The sequence below is a fragment of the Gavia stellata genome, chromosome 10, assembly GCF_030936135.1.
Source record: "Gavia stellata isolate bGavSte3 chromosome 10, bGavSte3.hap2, whole genome shotgun sequence".
Classification (NCBI taxonomy): Eukaryota; Metazoa; Chordata; class Aves; order Gaviiformes; family Gaviidae; genus Gavia; species Gavia stellata.
Genome location: NC_082603.1, coordinates 7,492,668 through 7,517,860, shown reverse-complemented (window position 1 = coordinate 7,517,860; position 25,193 = coordinate 7,492,668). Strand labels below are relative to the sequence as shown.

Genomic DNA, 25,193 nt, shown 5'->3' with positions numbered 1-25,193 from the left:
CTATCCGCTGCCTTCTCGTTCCCCCACCAGCCGCTTTTCTAGTAACCTAACATTTAAAAGGACTGGAGGCCACAAAGCTGTATTTGTATCTCCATGATGTTTAGTTTTCTGCTTTAATTTTTGCAGGAGTTCCTTTGTAAAGAAGGTGTGCTTCATGTGTTTAAAAAACAAAAACAAAACCCAACAAAAAACCCACACAAAATTTAAAAAAAAAAAGGTTTTTAATAGCTCAAAATATAACTACTGGAAGACTTGATGTGTTTTAGGGAATTGTTTTGCTCTAAACTTCCTTAATTTGGCTTCTTTGTGCCTTTTGGCTGTAGTCCTGCATTTACAGCTTTTCTTCCATTCTGATGTTATTCCATTAATCATTTACCCAGTGGTGTTTCTGCACATTTCTGTGGAAAATCTACAGACGTATTCCTGATCTAGCAGTACTGAAATGAACGTTTTTGTGCTGAGGTTATATAAATTGTTCTAGATTATTGCAAATCATCCTATTCTAGGATTGCTGCCAGAATGAAACTCTTGACAAAACTGATCATTGATCTGATTCTGCTGCGGTCAGGTATTTGTTCTTGTGCTGGTTCATAGTGAAATGCAAGGTACAAACGTAACAAAGTAGCCAAACTGCTTGAGCAGATAACTTGTGATTTTTAGGTAATGTGCAGATACACTCAATCTTACAGCTGCTAATTTGCCATTCAGTTGCTAATCCTGTTTTCCAAAATTTAGATGGATGATTGAGGTAAAATACCCAGGAGTTTTAAGCCTCTTAATATAGGATGAGAAGTATAGGATACATAAGAATATTCTGCCCTGTTGTCATTGTCTAAAGAAAAAATCAGTTAGGATCTGAGAAATGTTAACTGATTTTTTTTTTTAAAAAGGATATAAGAAGTTCATGTCTGCTTGTGACAGATGTTCAGCATGTTCAGGCAGTGGTGTGGAATGGAACAGCGATGTCGGGCAAGTGGGATTCATTAGGGATTGTAACTTTGGGATGATTAAAATGGTTTCAAAGTGCATTTATGGTAAATGTGAATTAGGTGATTTAGCTGCTGGCCTTTCTGCTTTTGAGAACTTTTAAAGGTAAACAAGGTAATGTAAAAGGGACTCAGCTTTCCCACAGATTAGTCTGATTTGCTGTTTGTTAAATTTGTTTATTTTCCCCCACTTCTTTGCAATCATGATTTCTGGGAATAGTTTTTCTTAAGACTGCAGTATGATTTCTGGCAGTTACAAGGTGTTTCTCTAAAGCTTGTAAGTAATTCACAACTGCTAGAGGCTGACATAATAGATAGCCCACAGTTTAGCTCTGGCAGATGCAGCAAAGGAGATGTTTCCAAGATGCTGGTCAGATGTCATTGGAAGTCTTGTCCTTTCATTTTTTTTATGGGTCATTTTATGAATCTGTGATGAGCTTGCTTTTTTCCAGAGAAACTCTTGTTTTGCACTGTTATTTCCAGCCTTTCCTTTTAATCAAGAGTAGAAGTGGGGGAAAAGATCAAGAGGCAGAAATAGCATGAGATGTTCTTTTTCCAAACAGTATGAGTCATAGGTGTGCGATTGTTGGGTTTTGGCTTTTTGGGTGTTTTGTTTTGTTTTTTCTTTTTCCCTCGCTAAGGTTGCTGCATTACTGTATGGCTGACAGAAACCTGGAATTTTGCTTGATGCCACTAGGCACTGAGAATATCTATAGATCCCACAGGTGATACCTGCTCTGTGTATGGAAGTTATGCAGGAGACCAGGTTTTGAACAGGACCGCTTGTGTGCCAGGATGGTGCGGAGGGGAATTAGAAAGGTTTAATAATTAGTGTTGATCAGAGGTGGAATTGGAGAAATTTAGAATAATGGGACAGACTGATCAGAGCCCCAAATCTGCAGGTACTTGCGTGGATGTCTTGTCAAGAAGGAGTTTAGATTCTGCTTTAAGCCAACAGGAACAAGCTTGCCATTTCTCCAAGTAAAACAAAGTTTAAAAGCCCACTGCCATAGAATAAGGGTTTGTGGTTGCACAATGTGACATGATTCCCCATGAAATCTTGGATGCTTTAGATACTCATTAGCAATGTCAGAGAAGCCTTTGCCAGAATGACAGGGCCAGCTGGTTTTTGTGTTACTGACAAGTCAGAAGGGTGGAAAAGGCACAGGCTAGAGAGTGCGTTACCTATGTCAGGTTAATAGCAGTGAAGACAAGGTAGGTTGAATATTAAGTCAGTTTAAAAGCTCAAGTTCAGTCTATAGGGGTTTCAGAAGTTTAACCTGAGCTACTAAGCCAACTTATTCTGTCTTCACTGCTATTTTTTGATCTCCGGTTATAGACAGATCTACTTTTGCATGTCTAGCTGGAGCAGTTTAAGAAACTACCACTTCTGCAGCCAAGGCGTTGTCGCTAATTGTGTGAATGCTCTTCATCCCCTTCAGGGCTAAGTAAAACAGATTTTAAAAACCTTTAACTACGCCAGCTAGAACTCCACAGAAAGTCTGTCTAGATCATGTGTTAACCAACATGAGGTTAAGAAATGATTTTCAATTTTTCTCTCCTTTGTAGTTAGATTAGAAGACAGTGAAGTGGGACCTGTTTTACAAAGATACTTCTTCCTACAAGTAGAAACACTTTGGTTATGAATGTTATTCTTGTTCACAATCCTTTGATTAAAAAAGTACTAGCCATGGTGTGTTATTTATGAATCTTCCCAAATTGATAACATCTGCAGATTTCGTATGTTGATGAGTTTCCTGTAGTAATATTGAGAAACTGAGTATTATACACAGGTCCCTGTTTCCTCAGTGGTAATCAATAGCCCGCATAGTCTGGTCTGTTTAGAAGAGCCTTCTAAACAGCTGATTGCAGTGACCATAGGCTATGCCACTTCCTTCTGATGCTCCTGATCACTTGAGTGCAATTAGGCTGTAATCCAGATTGAAATTTCATGCCTACATTTTGTTTCCATAGTGGCTGGAACCTATATCCTGTTTTCCTCAGCTTTCTGGAGAAGTTCCTCTCGGATTTTAGTTTTGTATCTTGGATTCCCATATCCTCTTTATTACAAATGTTGTGAACCATTTTTGTGGGTATTCAATATTAAACATAGAAAGCTGTTATAAAATTTGACAAGAATTGGAAAATTAAATCCTGTCCTATTGGAGCTCATGAAACAAAATAAAGATTTATTGGTTTTATCACAGTCTTTTTTTGTTGTATCTTCTAGTAACTAGCTGTCCTAGTGAATGCTCATCTAATGAGGATGTACAGGGTATTTGGCCAGTGTTAGTAATTAATTACTGAAATCCCCCTGAAAATTGGCAGTAATTGGCTCTTCTTGATAAACCGAATGAGGAGACTGTGATGATGGAACTTCCCTGCTCAAAGCAGGAATTCTTTCTGGATGGCATAAAATTAGAAACTGTGAAGGGAAGATTGTACTGCTGCATGTGCAAGAACAGAATAATGCCTAGCGCTTGCAAAATCATTCCCTTGTTTGATCAAAGGACTCTGCAAACTGAATAGAGCATTTAAGTCACTGAGCCCTGAAAATTACATCTTTTGCTGACGTTAAATTCCTCTGCCATTTCCTGTTAAACCAAACGGCTTTGTCCATACCTCATCCTAAGATACCTTGTGGTGATTTTTAACAGGAATATGATGAGGAATGGGCTAAAAAAATCCAGAGCGAGAAATTTCGATGGCACAACTCCCAGTGGCTGGAGATGGTAGAGAGTCGGCAGATGGATGACAGCGAGCAGTATCTGTATGGTGATGATCGTATTGAACCCTACATCCATGAAGGGGATATTCTGGAAAGACCTGACCTCTACTACAATGCAGGTAAGGCAGCATATATTAGTATTCAGGACTGGGATTGCTCCTTCTGTGTTTGGAACAGGAGCTTGACCTGGGACTGTAGAGAGAATCCACTGACTCAAACCAGCGGGATACTTACCCTTTTGTGTCCCTGGGAGCAGCACTGATGCATGCTAGCCAGGGATGGGCTTGTCCTTAGGATGTTAATGATGGATTGAGTACTGTATATCCGTGATCTTATGAAGTGTTACATGTCTTCAGAAATATGAGTAGACCTATCTCAGAGCTAATGGACCATGACAACGGATTTGAATAAAGGTGGCCCAGCCTTGTTCTTCACATCTATTTCTTGTGTCCATAGCTTGTTTGCGAAGCACACACAAACATTTTCTCATCCCTGTTAAATTCATAGCTATGGGATTTGATGCTGCATTTTGTTCTACCTCATGTGTTAGTTCTGTAATGGAATCTTTATTGCAGATCTTGATGAAAGACTTCAGTTAGGCCACATCAAACTTGTAGGTTTATTAGCAGGGGCAGTCATTCTGTGACTATCAGCTAATCTGTTTGTATAATTTTTTTCTGTGGTATATCTAGGGAAGCATGTGTGTATCTTCTGTAAATACTTTTTTTTCGTTCCTCATATGAAGAATGTTATTACTTGACAATTTGAAGTAGTTAGTTAAAAAAACCCCAAAATTATTCTTATAGTCATGTTCTGATTTGAGATTAACCCTAATACATTTTCTAAAGAAAAAAGACATTTCTCATGATTTTGTTGAATCCTATTAGTAATGCATAATGGCACAGTTCTGGGCATCTCAAGTGGAATCTGCACTGTATCTCCTTCTGTAAAGATTTTGTAATTACTAAGAAAATAGAAGTTGTCATACTGTATTAAGACACTGATGTATCTAGTCCAATATTGCCAGCTGTTTCAGAGAAAGGTTCAAAAAACTCTGCGGGAGACAATCATGAAATAATTTGCCCACCGGATAAATGTCTTCATAACTTTTCATAACTAGGAATTGGCTTATGCTCTTGAACTTGTGGTTTTATATCCTTTTCAAACTGCTGGATGACTGTATGCGTGTGGATTTTTTTTAATCGCTGGGTTTGAGTCTGTGGTTTTTTATTTTCCACATAAGTGTCCAGTCCTTTGCTATGAAGCATGAGTCACAAAACTCTATGACTTTGGATGAATTTGCAGGAATAGTAATAAGAAAAACAAAACCACTAAAACCCATAAGCCTTACTTGTAGCTGCTGTGAGAAAATAACTGTGCAAGTTCTCAGTAGCATTTGAAAAATTATTCTCAAAGGGTATCAGAACCTAAGGATTCTTTTTCTTCTACTTTTGATTACGTATGTCAGCCATAGCAACTTGCCTTTTTAGAGGTATGTTTTTCCCTTTTGAATCCTGTAGCTTTATCTTGCTCTATGAGACCTACAAAGTTAATAGTGTGAGCCATGTGTTTTATGGTACCAGGGTCTTTTATTACATCAAGTCTCTTTTGGGCTTCCTAAGTTAAAGATGTGCCAGCATGCCTGTTGTAGTCTCCCCTTTACATGTCTTAATAATAACCCTTTGCTTATCTCATAGGGCCGTTTCTTTTCCCAATAGTGTGAGCTAGAGATGGAGAGATACCAGTAACACTGCATTTCCTGGCTTTTAATCATTTATGTTACAGGCTTATTGTTATTTGAACAAAGATTTTTGTGTTGGAATTGATATTTGACCGGGAAGGAGAGGAAGATTTCCAATGATATGTTCTGCAGATGTTTGAGAAGTGCCTTTGTTTTTAAAGGTATAACAGTAGGTGATTATATTCAAAATACAGATTCACTTCACAGTTTCCTTCTGACAAGTGCCAGTAATGGTGTGCTTCTGAAGTCTGCTAGATTTATACTTTTGAGATGTGGCCGGAGGGGACATTATATTCCTTTGAAAAGGCTACGGCTTATTGTTCCAATTGGAGTATGTATTTGGATTTCCAAAGGACAAAGCATTATTTAGTCAATAAAATAACAAAAATACAAATCTTTGTGCAGTCAGAAATTAAATGCTTGTATTTCAGTTTGATCATTTTAGAAATGACCTTCACTGATGGCTGATGCTCAATACAAGTCCCCCCTCAGCCATAATAGTTCTTGAGTTCTCTGATGGCAAGATGAGTTCCCTATTGCGATGATATACCAACATCTCTCTTGCATAGTAATTTAAACCTACGTGAAAAACTTGGTAGAATCTCTGAAGTTACCTTCATGAGCTCGGTGTCTCTCTTGCTCTGAAAGCACATAACCCTAATTTATGTTGAAATGTACATAACAACATATGTCCTTAACTCTGTAATCATATTATATGCAGCTGATGCTATCCATGTGCTTTCATTTTCCTATAAATTCATGTGAGCCATAACTCTGAGTGTTATGGTTTGAATGTTAGCACTCTTGATTGAAGACACTTAAAGTAGTGGTAGCTCTAGCCTCAGAGTTAAAATGTAGTCCTTTCTTTATTAATATAAAGATAGATGTTATTTTTAAGTCTTTCTGCTTTCAAATAAGTTTTAACCAGACCTGACTGTTTAAAATACATAGTCACTTAAATTGATTGGTTTTGATCCAAAGTGCTGCAGGTATAAAAGTACTAATGTTCCCCCTCATTTCTTTTCTATGAAAAGTACAGAATAGGTGGTGAGATACAAAAACGTGGCACAAGTGTTAATAACAGTCATTTCAACTTTCTTTCCTCTTCTTTGGTCATTTTACATCCATATGGTATCACGGGGCACTCATGTCTTGCTGAACACGCTGAAAGACAGTAATATCGATCTGTGCCAGATTATTTGCTTGTCAAGTAATACTCTTTCACATACCGTATACACATGTACACAATTAGAATATAGGCATGTACAGCTATCTTACACTACTAAAATGTAGTCTGATCATGGCTAGCATTTTTCATTTACAGTCTCTTGTGTTCAGTCACTTTCCCATGAGGTATTATCTTCTAAATGAATCTCTGTAGCACCTCATCAAATGTCTGTTAGAAATCTAGATGTGTCAATTCTATTCCTTTTATCATTTGTCACTATATTATCTTCAAAAAACATCAGGTAAATTCATAAAGCACAGGGAGATTTGTTTGAATGCCTGAGTCATCATCTTTAAGCCCTTGTGTCTGTAAGTAACTTTCCGCTGCTTCCTGCACAGGCAGTTTTAGTAGTTTTGAAACCACAGAGGTTAAGCTAAGTGGCCTGTGACTCCCTGGATCTTATCTCTCTTTCTTTAAAGTGGAATGGCATTTGTAACTTCCTAGTCATTAGGAATCTCTCTCTCCCCTCTGTTAAACTATTAAAGTATCAGTCTGAATGTACCTGTTTCTGCCCTGTTTTTATTGGGATGCTTTCTGCATGGCAAGTCTGGGATCGTTTTCATACAGTAATGGAGACAAACTGATGTAGGGTCTGTTTTAATGAAATAGCTTGTTTTATCTGCTTAGAACCTAATACTAATTACCAAGTAAGAACGGTGCCCTTTTAATATTAACAAGAAATGTGTTTTGTGAATGGGAACAGGAAAGAGTTAAGCTGGGCTTTTATTCAGCTGGGGTCAGTTCACTGACTTTACTTCAAAGACACTAGATTTACACTGATGTAGCAGAGGGAAAATGTTAGCCCCTGATTTTCTTCTCTTCCTTATAAAGCAAGCAGAGACTGTGAAGCCTTTAAGGAATACTACTGGCTTTACCAATGTCTGCATCTTCATATGTCAGTGTTTTAATATACAGGAAGCAAAAGAAAACTGTAACCTATGTTCCTGAGAGGATATTATGTGAAAAGACCACCCTTTCAGGAAATAGCTAGAAGACACTAAAATACAGGGGAGATGAAAGAAATAGGTTTGAAAGTGCTTTCCTGTTTTTCTTAACCAGTTTTAACAGATACAGTGGTGAATGGTAGAGTCTGAACAATTAAGACCTTTGCTGCTTTTCTACTTCTATGCTGCTGGCCCAGATTAATGTTTGACCCTTCTCACTTTCATCATAGGGCAGACAAGATGGGTCTTGATACAACCTTTACAGGTCTGAGGAAGAAGGGGTAAGAGAATATTTCTTAGGTACAGCTTTTTTCAGGGCAGTAGGCTGAGCTACTTGGAGTCCCAGTAAGGTGTTTTTGTAATTGAAGTTGCTGTTTTTCAGTATTATTGTTGCTTGACATTCCTCCCAGAAATATTGCAAGTTGCTAGTGAATTCCTAAGACAAACCAGCACAGGTGGTGTTGCCCGCTTGCCCTGAAGTCATGCTCCTTTGTACAGTCACTGTATCTTTTTTGTTTTTATAGATGGCCTAATAGCCCCCGATGGAGCGGTGAGTCCAGATTTCTTCAGTGATTACCATCTTCAGAATGGAGACCTCGTTGGGCAGCATCCCTTCTCTAGCAGGTAAATTGCTGTTTGTAAACAATGCATATAATCCAACAATGGCTATTCAAGTTTCTTTATAGTGCTTCATTTGTGGTATTTAACAATTTTTGCTATCATAGCAGTGGGAATGGTTTACACTGAAAAAGCAGTTCTAGTCTGTCTGCTGAATTACATGTTTCTTTTAACATTAACATACATGTTGTAATACATCATAGCTTTCCAAAAGCTGTAGACTAGAAAAGTAAAACTAGAACACACAACTAACTACATGTTATGACAATTACTCAAATACTCTTCAGACGTTGTTGGGAAATATCTAAAGAGAGGCTTGAGATGCTGATTACCTAGAAGACTTTCGTTTACAATATTCTTAAATGGTTAAAAATAAGTTTCTCAGCTGCCAAAACTATTTCTATGGGTTTGTTTTGTTTTGTTTTTTTTTTTTTCCCTTAACCTGAGTCTTCCCGAGGTATTCTCAGTTACATTAGTGATTGACACTTACTTTGAAAATTTGCTAGATGAGCAAAAGATGTCAGTTTGACTTCTGGGAGATGTTTCTCTGAATTCCCTCTCTGGTCAATGACCTCTCCTTCTTTGAATGTTAGCAAGCTGTTCCAGTTTGAATTTCTGAGTAGACTTCTCCCACAAGTTCAAAATAGGAAAGACTAATTTCAAAGAATGAAATCTTCATAGATCCTGTAGCGTTCAGGAAATCTCTTTTATAGAGCATGAATTATATGCACTCATTAGCAGGAAATATTTCAAACACTTTACAGTCAAGGTACAGAACTCACTTTAACAGGATGCTATCTGTACATGCCCAGCCCTGTGGTTGAAGTTGTTTCTTTCCAAAGGAAGAATGTTATTTTCACCACTTACAACTTTAGTCACCATTTGTAAAATATGAGTAATTCACAGTATGTACTGCTGGAGCAAAAAAGATTTTTCTCCCTTACTTTGGCTTCTTGTAATTGTTCAAGGGCAGTGGGTGGTTACACTTGTTTCTTTATTCTACCTGTGATGCACCAGAAAGCTGAACATTCGGTACAAGTGGAATGGTGGTTACATTTTTAAGAACAAATTAAAATAACTGAAATGCTCAAATCAGCAAAAAAGTAGGACTTAAGAGATGGATCCTCTTGGAAAAAGGGGGTGTTTGTACTCTGGAAGGATCAAGTTTGGACTAGTGTGTAAGCCTTTGTGCAGAGCCTACATTTGGGAAGGAGATAGTGGTGCTGATTGTTTCTAAATATGCAACTTTGTTTCAGAGCATGCAGGTGATAAAGAAATTGAGTATGAGCTATATGCTACTCTTGGACTCTTACTATGCGACTTACCATTTTCAACTTTAAAACAGTACATAACCCAGGAGATAACAGATTTCTGTATTAACCAGAACATTGTATGGGTGTGTGGTCCCAACAGTCTTCATGCCCCCCCTGGAGGTGGGGGGGAAGGTGTGTAGGGTGAAGCTTTCAGACTCCTTTGTTTCCAATAAACCTAGATACAGCCCCAGTCAAGATGCTCTTGTTTTGCCAGAAAGCTTTCATCGGGGGGGGGGGGGGGGGGAGGAGGAAATCTTGAGTGTCCTTAGGTAAAAGTTGAAGTAGATCACTCAACCTGAAATGTCAATCCCTTATCAGGGACCTACATTAGTAAGCTGCTTTTTAATCTGATTATATTCCAACTAAAATGAGTAGCAAAATACATCTGTTGTATACCTAGTTAAATTTGTAGAATTTTCTTGTCATGTCTCAAGGCATTTTGGAGGTTCACCTCAAGAAAGAAAACAGAAAAACTGCAGTTTAGCCACTGACAAACTTGATAATTGCCCGTTGATGATAGCCTCTGTAAATATTCAGATTTCTCATTAGAATCCTATTTTCTAGGAAAACTTTTTTCAATATGATTGCTCCACGGATTTATCTGCAGTGCAGACACATAGTCTAATTGGAAACAGTGTGGACTGCTGAAAATGTTCTCTCTTATTTGTAACAGAGCAGGACTGAATTGTTTGATAGAATAGATACTGGCAGTCGAACGGCGAATCCTAGTTTTCAGATGTGTGTCATTATCGTTTTGAACTTCTTGGCGCCAGAAGCCAGGATTTCCTGATGCTTAGAGCTAATGTAAAATGCATTAGTGCTCCAAGGCATGAGCCATGGAATTGCCAGTCCCATGAGTTTGGAGAGTCAAACCCTCCCTTTTCCCAAATTTGAATTGGTGTTGGAAGGTAAAACCATACGTGCTAGAGAGCCTAATTAAAAATAATAGCAGCAAGTCAAGGCTCTTTTTATGTGTTATATAGTGTACATTTCATCCATACCAAAACATAATTCTAGGGTATTTTTATACTTACAGTTTAAAGCTAACAAGAACCTTATGTCAAGGATTTATTTTTAACCAGTTCCAGCTTTTAATAAATCAAGATTTTTGTTATAAAAATGGTTCATTTTTCTAGTATTAATATTTGAATATGTTTTCAGAAACTTTTTTAAAGAAAGCTGAGTTATGATTTGCATAGACAACTAGCAAGTCAGTTAATAGTAACATTTTTGAGAGGTCAAAGAGATGGTCTAATAATGAGTAGATGCATATTTTTTGGTCTTTTCATTTGTTACACTTTTTTTAATTTGTTATACATTTATTTGTTGTGCTTGTGTCTTCTGGTCTTGGCCTTCTATATTAGTCTTTTTAATTCTGTGATAGAAACGGTTGGTTGCTAAGTAATGGAGTGAGTTCTGAAGGAGTCTTTTCCGTCATTTAAGACCACCTTGTGAAATTTGAGGTAGGTGACAACCATGAGCTGACTTCTTGCTACTCAACTTTGAATAATCTAATCCTTTCTTCTCCTTCCTGCATTCCTATGAGGAAGACTTAGGATCTGTTACCTCTTTAATTTATCTGAGGTTATTTCCTCTCCTTGCAACATGCTCAGACTGGATCAGGACTTCCCTTTGCCTCCAGGAGAGCCTAACAAGTCAGCTGAAAGGTGCCTAAAAAGGGACCTTTTTAGTGCCTGAATGTCACTGAGAAGCTGAGCTAGTGTTGAACTAGTGTTGGTGCCCCCAGTGCATTACCAGAGCTTAAGTGTGTTCTGATCACCAGCCTCATTTCTTGGAGCCAAAGAAACGGGTGTATGAGGAGAGGTTTTCAAGGACTGCAACCAAACTCAAGTTGCCTTGACGATTTTCACCGTAATCAATATTTAAGAATACTTGTGCAAGGAAGCTCAGCCCATACCAGCTGCCACGGATTGTTATACCAGTTCTACTGCATTGGAGCAGATAGTGAAAACCATGTGCTTCCGTGGTTGTAGGATGCTAGTTCTAGCAGAGGTCTGGGGCAGCCTCTGCCATTGCAGTTCCACCATGTTACATTCAGGAAGATTCAGGGGAATTGGAGCAGTGGCCATATCCAGATGTGCAATTGATGAAGTGGTTGACTTTCCTGTAACCCAGCAGGGATATCACAACCATCTCCTGTGGAGTCCCAGGAGACACTGGACCTGCATACCTAGACCTGCTGCACAGTGTTAGGCAGGTAGGGAAATCCTATTTTGAAGTCAAGAGTAAAACAAGAGTTTAAAATGTTAAGGTATTTATAGGCAGTTGCACTCACTGGTTAGCACATAGTGGAGTTTCCCCCCATAATTTTTTAAGAGGGAAACATGAGTATTAGCAGTAAGAACATCTATAGATCTGGCAAATTAGGTGGAGTATTTTAGGGACTGCATTTTTCAAAGACATTGTCTTCCCTTCACAGGGTTTCTTGGACTTTCCTTTGAAACCTAGAGTACTGACTACTGTCAAGAGTTGAGAATGCTACCTTGCATGATCAATTCCTGCATCATGAAGTACAGAACAACTTTTGAAGTGAACTGTAAAAGTGTCTAGCCCTAAATTCAGTTTGTAGATTTGCTTGCATGCTTTCTATTCTGGACGTATCCTGAAGCAAGCAGGGATAATTGTTGTTTCTGGTACTTACCAGCATAAAGGAGAAGCAGCGCATAAGTGAAGACCTGGAAAGTTGGCATTTTTCTAATACTCCCACCCTGACTTTAGGGATCCAAGGCATTGTTAGAAATAGAAATGCTTTGTTTCTGGTAATCTATCTTGTGTGTTTTGCAGCTTTAGTTTACAGCTCTTATTTCTGAACTATATTCTTAGTGGAGTTGTACTGTGGTGTATGATGTCTATAGATAGAATTATTTCAGAATATAATGTACACAGAATTGGTGATAAAATACATAAACAGCATCTCTCATTTTCCTCAAAGGTTTGGAGCAGAATGCAAACAGATCGTAAGGTATGTTTTCCATTCAGCAGAAAATACGTGGCTGAGGAGGTTGTTTTGACAGCTTGTATCCAGTTTTTTTTTTTTCACTGGCTAGGAAAAGGCTTTTGTGATTAGATTACCAGCTTTAAATCATCTTACTGTCTTTCAGAAGCAGATGGGCATTAGGCATAGATTTGAAATTTTCATCTGTTATTAAAATGTGTATTCAAGGTTCCTGGTTCTGATAACTCTTAATATAGAGTGAAAGTTTTATGATTGTAGCAAACAAAAAATCCCTCACCTTTGGCTAATGTGGTGACAGCTTAGTGTCTGAGCTGCAAGGGAGAAAGACCAGCTGAAAGACATCTTCAAGAATCTATGGTCATTTGTCTAATTTTAATCACCTTCTACAGCCTAATTACTTTCTTAAGACACAAACATAATAGTGATGGCTAAATATCTTATAATAGAGATATCCACAGTATTTTTCTTACCCTTTGGGGAAGAGACCACTTTTTAACCTTTCCCAGCTATGACTAGATAATGGTACAAACTTTAAGTGCAAAAGCCAATTTTTTTGTTAATATCTTCATCAGAGTTCCCAAATCCTCTCTGTCTGCAGCTTTAGAAAGATTAATAGTTAGGAGTGCTGGAGCTAGCCAAAACTTATTATTTTTCTTCCTGAGGAAGTTTTCTCCAGCACAGAATCCTTTAACCTCATTATAAAATGTAGCAGAGCTGCCATTGCGCAATCTTTGTTTTCACTAACACAAGGCGTTTCTGCGTGTGTGCTGTTCCTGGCATGTGTGCTCACATCTCCTCTCAACAGAGATCTGATTGAAGCTTCTTCCCAGGAAGCAGTGAGGTTTGGCATGTCAAACAGAACCAGTTTTATGGGGTGACTGTCTGTCTCTGTCCTTGGTGGAACATCTTCCCGCTTGCCTGGATTTACAGCCTTAAACTGTAGCTGCGTTGCTGCTTTTTGCTGTGGCAGGTCATTGTGATATTTTGTGAGCTAAGTATATGGAGCCAGGGCCTTGCAGGCTGCTCTGCATTGACTTCAGTTAAGCTGTGTCTGTTGTTGTCAAGTATAGGCATGCATAACCAAGCTGTTGTGTCTTGAGTTGATGGAAACTGCAGTGACGTGGGTGGGCTTCAGTAACTTATACATGGCCATAGGTCCTGGTGGGAGCACAGGGAAGAGTGTTGCTGTGACTTAGCTTATCTCTAGCTAAGCTATCCACATGTAATGTCTGCATGTGCTAAAAGTCCACATTGAATGGCAGGAATGGTCGTATCCACAGGCTTTTTTGCTTGGGTACCCTGATGAAAATCAGATGTGAATTTTCATGGGGGAATGATCTAGGTCTGTAGCCTTCTGTTCCTGTTGTCTGCTGCAGTGTGGTGCAAACTCCCAGTCATGTGTCACAGCTGAATAGCTCCTGTTCAGGTCAGGTACAGGAACTGCATCAGGTGCTGGCAAATATGGTCTTTGTGACTGTTTATCAAAATGTTTTTAAATGGTTATACCTCTAACATATCCTACATCAACATTTATAGCTATCTTCCATATAGATCCTCATCTTCAATTAGATTTGCTCAAAGCAATCATATGTTGTACTTTTCAAGAATTGAAGTTAGGATTTCATCTCTTCCTTGCTTTAGTCTCCAAACCCTACAGGATATATTGCTGATAAAAAGAATCTTCTTCCTAAAGAAAAGACTGGAGGAGTTGAGGACCCTGCTATATGGAGTATTTCTCATTCATGTTGTATTTTCAGTAATGTGCACGGTTTATTTAGAAGTTTGAACTTTTCCTTCACAGCCTTTCAGCAGCTAAGTGCCATCTTGCAGGCTACCTCTGAAAGTGAAAAAACTAATACATTAGTAGACAGTAAAAGTGAGCTGCCTCAGGCAACCCTTTACAGTCATCAGTGGCAGAAGAAACTTTGTTTCATGGTTCTTGGAAAGATTAGCTTAGATAAAAAACATGTTCTGATGTGGGTCTGTGCTACAGTAGAATTGAAAGTATCCACATCTCTCTCATCATCATTTGAATAGAGGTGCTAATGCTTTCGTGTCTTACAGGTGGACATACAGTGAGTATAAAATCTTTTAATGGAAAGAAAAGCTTAAGAGAGTATAAATTATTATTACAAGATGATTCTACTTTCAAACATTTTACCATAGTGATATTTCTTGCAATTCTGTGCATTACTTGTTCTTTTCCATACTTAAACTTTATTTTAAATCAAAAACAAAAAACTTTTTTGCCTTTGCTATATGTTCAGCAGAGTTGTACTCAGCTTCTACCATTTGGACACCATTTAATTTGCATTTCCCAAGAGAATTGAATTAGATTTTATTAGTAAATTGGGCCTATAACCTTGTAGGCAGGTTTTATTAGTTTATCACACATCAGTATTAGCAAATTGTAAATCCCACTGAAACGAATTTGAAAAGGCCTTAAAGAGAAACTCAGTACCAATGAAGTTTCTGGAGACAAATAAGGGGTGGGCGTTTTTTTAATCCCACAAAAATGTTAGTGGTAACAGTCATATCTTTTTTTATCATATTCTGTTGTCCTAACTGCCTACACGTTTAGTTTTAAAGAAGTTAAACTGAGTATGGTCAGGAGGATTTAGCTAAATTTCTGATATGGCTCTGTATGGTTTGACATAACAGAGATAAAGCACACTTCTCATTTGGAAAATACAGCATTTACTGACTATTCATGTGAAACAGGCAGGTAAGTTATTTTTGTTCATCAGTGCCTGTTCAGGTGGTACATATGCTTGGAATTAAGATCCTGCATCTAAAAGATAGTAATAAGGAAGTAGAAACTACTGCCTTTTGGAGGGTTTTGATCACAGTCTGGGACAAGCTTATTGAAAGACTTCACTTGATTTCTTCAGATCCTGGATCATGGCCTAAATTAAAATTCACTGTATAGTTGTTTTCTTTCAGTACTTAAATGTGGGAGTGGTGCTTCCAGAACATGAGTGCTTCATCGCTAAGAGCTTTTGAATGCAAGCTTGAATTTCTTCGTGTCTAGTTTATAATAATTTGTTTCTTCACCAATACTAAACTAGAGTTATCTCTTTCCTTTCCCTGTTTTTTACAGGTAGTGGTCATATTCCCTGCTAGCTGTCACTTTATTAGTTTTTTCATACTGTTTTCTCAAAGCCATTTTTATAGAAAATAAATACTGCAACCTGATCATATTGTAATCCAGTTTAGGTGTCACTAATATGTATTTGACCAAATTATGCTGTTATGATGTAGACAGTTATTGTAGCATCTTTGAAGACCAGAAGTCTGATTATTCAAGGGGAAGAGGATTTTTCTCTGACCCATATTCATCAGTGAGATTTTTCCCAAGGTTTGGAGATCTGTGCATACTGCACCACTAAAGGATTAGGGCCCAGCACTGCCTGTAATTTGGGAATATCCAGACGAGGACAATATTCTTCATATCCAGTATTCTGTGTACAGCAACTTTTTGTATGTGCTTGGGTATTTATTTATTCTGTTCTTAGATTATATCAGGAGAAGCTTCCAAGCAGCTCTCCTCATATGCCCCAACACACAGACGAAGTCCACAGTGCAGCACACAGTCCTTGCCCCGAAGAGCTGTTAGTCAAGATGGGCAGGGAACCAAAAGCAAGGAGAAGAGAAGTTACTCATCCAAATTCAGGTGCCAGAGCCTGGAGTAGAGCAGTGCTCTCCTGACTGCTCTCACAGTGCCCCGGTGACCGGACCACACCACCTCTCCAAGGTGTGTGGTCTGTAATCATGAAGGATCATGTTGCACTTGTTTCATTTACTGTAAGAGCTGTTTAATTGCTCTGAACAATTACACTAGTATGCTGAGATGAAATAGCTTGCTTGGGAATATTTTAAAGCTGCAATTTTTTTCAGCAAGTTACAGATGCCATTTGGGAAGAGAGTTAGCATTGAGGTTTTAATGCACTTCAGCTCTTTTGGAATACAGGATACTTGGGCCTCTTTCACTTGCAGTCACTTTTTTCCATTTTTAGTTGCTTTTTATTTTACTATATTCCACCTGCAGTTGGCCTCATTTAACCGACATGGTTTAGGTGGCTATTAAGAATTTTAAAAGAATACCAAAATGCTGTAGCAGTTAGCTCAAGTCCTTTGGAATGTCTTACCAAAAAATCCCCCAAACCTGGGTCTGTCTCTTCTGAAATGTAACATTAATTAATTCCCACGTTCTGTCTGCTGCTCTTAGTCCCTCCAGATGTGCTACTAGGAATAGACTGGCTCCCTGGTTACAAGCCATCTGGGCTCTGTAAACTGATTTGCACTTATATTAAACAATAAGTGAACAGAATGCGGAAGAGTTATTAAAGCAAATGTACATTGCTTATAAATCTCAAAGTAAAATATTAAAACGTAGTAAACGGGAATGGAATGTGCAAATGAAGACCTGCTTGTTTTTAATGAGTTTAGCTGTGACCTTCTCAATTTCAACCAAAAGAAAAGAATTTTATTTTTCTCTTTTAAAAAAAAAAAAAGAAAAAGAAACTATAAAACTGCTTACAGAAGTATCTGAGACAAAAACAAGGAAATATAATGTTCTAAACTTGACTGGTCCAAACCACTCAAGCTGCTGTGACAGCTCATAAAACTGAGAGTAGTTTTTAACTGGACTCTGTTTTACATTGCCAGAGTGAATTTTCCTTGCAGGAAGTAGCCAGAAGGTTTATTTAGTTTCCAGACTGCTGCTTTGATCTTTCCATTCTGTCACTTCTCAGGTTACATAGCCCTTTTTCACTGCAGTAAATCTGCAACAGTTAATGAGAATAAAATTTCCTCCTTCTCACTGATCGCATGCTGTTAAATGCCAAACCACAGCCAGCAGCATATTTGCAGAATTCAGCTGCACTGTACAAAAACAGCACAATCAGTTTAATCTTGTTGTTTTTGTAATTCATTTTATTGAGCTTTCCTTTTTCAAGTGACCTATTTTATCAAGACAAGTGGTTGCAAGGCCAGACCTGGAAGAAAGATTTAAAACTGTAATAAAGTGAAGGGTGTTTTGTATGCTACATATAAGCATGCTCACAGGATTCAAAATTAAACCTGCAATAGTAGCTTTAAAAAGTCCTGTATATCAGTGGGGTATTTCTTATGGTTATTATCTGAACTGAACATGTGCTGCGAACAAGTCTCTAGTATAAAAATTAAAGTAACATATCAAATTAATTTCTTTGCCAAATAGTTAAAAATGTTTTGATTCTAAAATTTGATTCTCAGAATCTGTGTTTATCAGCTTCAGCCATTCAAGTATGATGACTGAACCACTCTTTTCTCTTCCCTCTGGAAAACTAACTTTTTTTAAAATATCATGGTTAAAAAAAAAAAATATTCTTGTTTAGAGAGTTTATTTGCCTTCTGGGTTTTGAGCTTTCTAAGTTTTATTTTTTCCAAGATTCCCTGCCCAACCTTTGGCCTGGAAACATTTTATTATTTGTTCATTTAATTAAAGTAGAATTTTTTGCATAACAATGCTACTTCAAGGTATAGATTGCCAAGAAAATGTTCCACATCTGTATTTGTATCTGGCTTGTACCCTAATATATCCAGTGTTAGCCCTAAAAAAGCAAGCAGTGAGAGACATTGAGGTTTACTTCCTTCTTGGTTTACACTAAAATCATCACTGATTTGGGAGAGATTTTGACAAGACTTCACTAGGGCCCTGTGTTGATATTTAAAAGTTGTTGAAATCTGGACAATCATCTATGGCGGTAAAAAATATTTAAAGTTTATTCATCAGTAATAATGCTCCAACTGCATTTGCTGTGTGCTCTAGTGAACACTGCAAATCCCCTAGTAATGTTAACTTTCAGAAAAGACTTTGAAAGCTTTTATTGGCTGCAGCTGTAAGTCAAAGCAGAACAGATTTTTTTACTCCCTCCCTCCTCTCCAGCATCTGGATTATCATCCACATTGAGTTGCCTGGTTCTTGGTGCTGAGCCCTGGAGACAGCATGACTATCATCCAGTAACCTGCTGGCATGGCTTTTCTGGGTATTGGTGCACAAGAGGAAACTTTTTTCCCCATTTTTATTGAAGCACAGAGCTGAGTGGCAGTGCTTGAACTTGAGGAGCTTGTGTAAATATTTAAAGGAATAATTCTTCAGCTACTAGTGCTTCAATGCAGGGCACTGAAAACTTGCATTTCCACTTCAGCTGTTTATCTCGGAGTACATTTTCACCTGCTCTGTAACCTAGCACAGGAAGCAAGAAACACTTCCCGCCTGGAAATGGGAAGGCTAGTCAGAAGCCTATGGAAGATGTGGACCAGATCCTGAGCTGATCTAGTCAGTGACACCAATCACCTCTATGAAGTTGCCACTTCAGGATCTTACTCTGCTCAGGCTGTTGGCTGAAACTTCTGTACCCAACATAACACTGAGATTGCTGGAGCTCAGTAAAAGAGATGCTTGAAACCTTCCCAAGCCCGACATATTACTAGTTTAAGATTAAGGCAAACTCCTCAATTTATGGAGTTGACACAAATACTTTGGACTGTGCAAGGAGAGAGGGGGAGGGAAGGACGTCATCATTGCTTTTTATTGCCTGCTTCTCAGGGCTTTTTGATTTGTTTTAGTTCTTAATTAATTTTTAAGAAATGGATATATCTAATCAGTGGGTTTGGCCAGTTGTTGAGCCAACAGCACAGGAGATGTTTCTGTCAGCCTTCTGTCTGACTTCTGGAAAGCCAGAACTCTTGGTTTCTGTTCCAGCTCTGACTGTGCACTTGACCTTTTAGCAAATCCTGTACAGAATAGCTGAGAAACTCCCTGTCCGTGTGGCAGAGCTGTGAGCCTGGGTGAGGGAATGCTAGTGAAGTTATCCCAATGCCCTTCAAAAAAACAAGAGAGCTATATGAAACAACTTGAGTTCTTGAGTTGCTACGTTGCCTCTGGCTGCATTCTGGATTTGTTGCCTTTTTAGCAGATCAGAAATATTCCCCCCCCCCCCCTTCGAGGGGTGTTGCAGAATAAGCAAAAGTCTTTTCTATCTACGTCAGTCTAATTTGAGTCTTCTCAGTACTGTAGTTTGTCAGTTGCTGTCTTTAATGTCTGGGGTGTTTTTTCTTTCAATATTCCAATGGGAAACTGAGGTCATGGAGAAAAGGAGCAACTTGCCCGGGATCACACAGCAGGTAACTGACAGAGCAAGAAACTGAGCCCAAGTCCCAGGCTGCTTTCACAGAGCTGGGATGGCAAGCTCTATGGCTTTCAAGCAAGGCTCTTGCTGAATTTGGCTAAGCAAGGTCATTTGTTTCTAGTTCAGTGCTTTCTTACTGTGCAGTTGGGAAATATATATATTTTTTTTTTAAATGCTGCCTCCCCACCAGTTAATTTTGGCATGCTTATTGCTTGGTGCATAGCTGGAGCCTGACACAGAAGACACAGTGCTCATGTCTCCACAATTGTCAGATTTGCATTTGTTTATAATTAAGCAGCAGAAACAGCAGTATTGTGCTGAGATACAACTGGGCACCAAGTCCAGAAGCAACTGGAAACTTTAAGTCATTAACTGCACTGAAGAAAGCTGGATCACATGGAAGGAGAGACATGATCACATCCATAAAAGCTGTATCATGATGCACAAGGGAGCTAAAGTATTATTGCACAGGTTCATCCTGACATTTTCTATCTTTTGAGCAGATACAGTATTACTATTTAAGGAACGTTAATATTCAATGCTAATGTAGAGATGGACTTGGTATTTGATGCAGTGTGCAAAGTTACAGTCCCTGCTGCAAAACTCCCCTCCCACTTGAGCTTGAGGGCTAGAAAGCATGGGAAAAAAAAAATCCTTCACAGATAGGGGAGAAAGAAAGTTGGGGCTGTGAGAGGCAGAATTTAAGAGACTTGTGGTTTATAGTTTAACGTCATTACCAGTAGTGGGAGAATCTACAGTTACAGGACATTATATAAAGAAACATTGTTTTTTCTAAGGCTTCTCAGTTTTGTGCTGTTTCTCCATAACCCATGGTTTGTGCTCTTACTCTGAAGGACAGAAAATTTATGGTCAGTGAAGCAAAACCAGAGGTAGCTGGCACGTAGAAGTAAATAGGATCATCTTCTCAATCGCTAGATTCTAAGCAAGGGGAAAAGCAACCAGTTTTATGCTACTTTCTGATTGCCCTCCACTCTTTCATGACTGGTGTTATGAAAATGCTATCCCATCCAGTGTTTAGCTGACAGTAAGTATCAGCAGAAAGGCTGAAGAGTCCATGAGTTTCACAGGCTTTGAGCCTTGGTTAAAGCATGGTGGTTAGCTGGTACCTGCAAAGGGCTAGCTAAATATTTCTTACCTAAAGATAATTTAAGAAGTTGGAGGTCTGTGTTTGTACTATGGAATTCAAAAACATTTCCCACCTCCTGTGCCTGAATGCACACCGTGCCTGAATCCTCCCTGTGCAATGGGACAAAGCCTGGATGCCCCCAGCTCCCCCTGCCTTTCTGTACACTGGCCTCTGCGCAGAGGAAACCTGCGGAGGGACGGAGGGAGCTGCATTTGCTAACTGATCTCCTAATTGGGCTAGTAGGACTGCAGCCTCTGCCACATCCCGTATCTGATTATACTGCCCTGCACTGCAATCATTGTCTCAGACCCACAGTCTAGTACCTTTTGTCAACACTTTAAAAGAAACAAAACCCCACTGAGAGGAGAGAAAAAGTATAGACCTCGCTGCTGGCAAACTCCTGTGTCTCTTGTTGGCAAGTATTATAAACAATAAACTGCATTTCAGTTGTACAGGTTATAATGCTGTGCTTGTCTCAAGATTAGAGTCTGGTGTGTCTTTTCTATGGCTTAGGTACCTCCTGAGGGGAAAAATACAGTCTTTAGTAATCATCTGAACATAACTTGTTTTGTCTGTTATACACAGGAACTTGATACAGCACTACAGATTACAGGGGTTTATGGCATGAGAGTTTATAAGGCAGTATAGGATGGTAACTGTACCATATGTTATCAACAGTGCTGTCACACATGAGTAGATTCACAGAAGGGGAAAATTAGGACTTCAAGGATGTGCTGCATGAAATTCTGAATGCCTGCCTGGGGTGAGGTGGGGGATGTTTTGAGAGTGAAGACTGTTTTTTTAGAAACAATAATATATGGTGTATAAAGGGAGAAGGTACAGAGGAAACAGAGGAGTTGCTATGAACTGTACTGATGTCAGCCTTCTGAAGAATGCTCAAAAACCTTCTGGTTCAAACCCTGTTCTCTGATACTCAGGAGCTGTTTGGAAAGCAGCAGGCGTGATCAAAGGCAGCAAGAAAAGGTGCCGTGTGTGTAAATAGGGGCTGCATATTTATGCCTGCAAATAAACCTTCAGCAGCTTACTTGAGCACGTGGAAAACTTTGTGTGTGATTCCTTCGTTAGGATTTGGTAGGGTTGCTGATGAGTTGGGAGCTGTAAGTAGTGTTTGCTTGGTCTTACCAAGGTCAGAGAACCTAGTGAATTATAAATTTATAGATCTTTTTTAATAAAATAGATCTTATTTTTAATAAAATTATAAAACTTGTATCCCCAGTGAGTAGCGGAGAGCCCTTCACACATGGGGCTGGTGTAAGGCTTGTTGATGCAGAATAAGGAGGGAGGATTGACAGGGTTTTAGAACAGGTTTAGGATAAAAAGAAACGTAGCTGAAATTGTGGCTCTGGTGGAAGCACCATATGTGTTTAGCTTAGATTTCATTTTCAGTGGGCAGTGATTTCAGGGTGCTTTAATTTCAGGCTTCCAACCATGAAACTGATAGGCTGAAAAGGATGAAATTTGGGCCCTAAAGTATAAGCTCCTAAACTGGTATTTCACCCTCTAATGTGAATACTCTCTTCCTGGGCCACCTTCGCCTGCACAGGCAGTCACAGTCTTTTATAGTACAGTCTGGTATGATTCTTGCCATGGTGCTTCATGTTTCTTTCGTGAGTGTGCAGGCCTGCTTCCCAAGCAGTGTTTCTTGCTGGGATCTCTCTGAGATCCATGCATCCTACCAGGGGATCGCCAGTTGGACTTCAAGGGGTTAGTTTTGACCAAGAATTTCCCAGTGACCTGGGACTTTTCTTTCTGAGGCCCTGCTTATGCCAGAGGAATTAGTACTTGTTTTAGAGCAACTTGTCAGCACCAGCACTAGTAACAGTGTGAACGCTAGTGTGGACAGGCTCAGGTGTCTATCGCATCAGGAAAACTTAAAGAAAGCAGTGGTCACTCTGCACCCAGGTGATAATTACCCTAGTTCAGACTAAGCTCAAGAGCTTCTCTTCCTGTACTGTGCACTCATGAGCAGCAAAGATACCTGATCGGGACCCCAGCAGAGGGTTGCTGGCAGACTGCTCCCTGTCTGAGCCTGCCAAGTCTTCCAGACATACCACAAAGCCTATCTGGTCTCTGAGGCTCTGGACTCAGGAGGGAATTAAGGGAAGTAAGTATTTTGTGGACACGGTGGGATGCTGGCTGGCATCTCCTGCTGTGAAGGGGGACACGATTGGTCTTTACATTTTAGATTGTGTCAGGGCACCTAGGATCCTAGATGGGCATATTAATTTGGGTGTCATGAATCAGAGTAAGTATCAATAAGCAGAGCTGTTAAGAAATCTCTCCTCACCCATGCACATCAGGAACATTTTCCTCTTTGGCATGTGTTCTTCAGTTCCGCAGCAGTACAAGCAAATTGGAAAGTTCAGCTGTCATTTGGGGAAGGTCATAGATCACACTAGCAGCCTGAGTAATCCAAGAGGTTTTAAGTATCATAGCATTTAGTTTAAAGTGAAATTTGCTCTGACAGGGGCTGGCAGACCAATAGGAAAAAGAAATATTTGTGCTTGGAGAAGTGCATGTGTAGAGACCACGAGTATAACTGATGGCTGGAAGTGATTTCAGTCTAAAAAAAACAAATCATTAAGAGAGTGCATAGGGGTAAAATACACAGTTCATATTTTAAAGGGTCTCAAAATGAACCAGCAACTGAGGTTAGCAGTACATAGTAATTAGCTGTGCTGTTCACTGTTTAACTCCATCAGCTCCAGGCATGGTGGTAAACTGCAAAAGAAAACAGTTGTGCTTTGACGACGTGGTTGCAAGCACCAATCTCTCTGTGTGCATGCGTGCAATTTTGTGAGACAAAACTGCATTAACTTGCAGATCAAGGCAAAGGTGTAAGTCATTTATCTGAGGAGTTAATTGTATGATCTGTATCTGCTATACAACTACAGGGATTGCATGCACCTAATTGAATAGGGTTCACTAACAGGAGCAAAAAATACCAATTCGGGGATGAGTGTTGTTGCCTCAATGGCATAATTGTGTCCCTAAGTTTTTGGGAAGACAGGCTGATGCTTGCTCTGCTGAGCACTGAGTCTCCCTGTAAATGCTGTGTAAATAAGGCCAACAACATGTTTTTCCTAGGAGCAGGTTTTGAATTTGATTGCTGGTATAAATCTAAGAACATATGGCACAAATCATGATCTTGGGCCAGTCATTACCCAACAAGTGTTTACAGCTGAAAAGCTACCATCTTTCCTGGCTCTATCGTTCTGCTGTTCTTGGCAGAAGTGGCAAGGATTCATCAGGACTTGGTTTTCAAACCGTTGTCTCCACCTCCGTAGGTTATGCTTGCAGAGTCATTGCCCTTGGCCTGCCAGCCTCATGAGTAAGCCAGACTTCAATCTCCAGACGCGTGTTTGCTGTTTTGTTGCCCTACCCCTCAGTTACCTCCTGGGTTCAATAGCCTTTCCTTCAACTAAGAGGACAAGCTTTTTGCTAAGGGCTGCCAGTGCAAACAATCAAATAGGCAAAGCTGGTATGTTTCAAGAGCACTAACATGTAAAAATGAAGCCTTCATTTACTTAAGAGAAATATTTAGTTAGGAGAGAGTGATGATTTGATCAAGGTGTTTTAATGTGATTTTCTGTTCCTTTCTTTTTATTTTTTTTTAACTGTCCAAAGCAGTTATCAGCTGATCCATCTCTTCCAGTTTTCTTCAGGACACTAACATATGTCTAAACCATTTGGAAATAACTGATACTCCTCAAAGTTTAAACTCTAGGGATCTTTACCTAATTACTTACACATTTATAAAAAAAAAATTAAAAAAAAAACGATTTGCTGAGAATGTGATTGAAACCATATTTTCCCTGCTCTCGTTATCAATTTAAATACATTTAAAAGTTCTTAGGATTACTAAACTGGAAGTAGCTGGGAAAGCTCTGCCTGCAGTGATAGAGACCCATTGCCACCTTGTGGCTCAGTGTCGCCATTACACCTCGCCCCCCGAAAACCATGTTATTTTAGTTTCGTAGTATATAATGGAGCGACCAAAAGAAGTTCTTGAAACTGCAGCATCAAGAGAAGCCACATTTACATTTAAGAAGAAAGTCCTGCTTCAGGACATGTCTCAGGCTGCTCTATTTGTTGTGTCCCCCTCTGCCACACTAAACCTGAGGATGGCTACTGTTGTCTCCCTGTAAGCCAAGGCATGGCCCCTACTAGCTTGACTTTCAGTCAGTCGCCTCCCTGTGTACAGGACTCGCAGCCTACTCACTCACCTACAACATCTTTGCAGAATGAAGGTTTCAGTAGTTATAGTAGAAATGCAAAGAGCCCCTATTCTACCAACTTATCCACAACTAATGTT

General features: G+C 39.2%; 1 protein-coding gene across 2 annotated transcripts in view; it reads left to right on the top strand.

Moving 5' to 3' along the window:
* Window positions 1–25,193, top strand: part of KIFAP3 (kinesin associated protein 3) — a 71,375-nt gene that overhangs the window by 43,104 nt on the left and 3,078 nt on the right. For both annotated transcript variants that reach the window (XM_059821800.1, XM_059821799.1), the window contains 2 exons: window positions 3,644–3,833; window positions 8,152–8,251. In XM_059821800.1, the coding sequence (XP_059677783.1) occupies window positions 3,644–3,833; window positions 8,152–8,251 (290 nt within the window). The remainder of the gene's footprint in view (window positions 1–3,643; window positions 3,834–8,151; window positions 8,252–25,193) is intronic.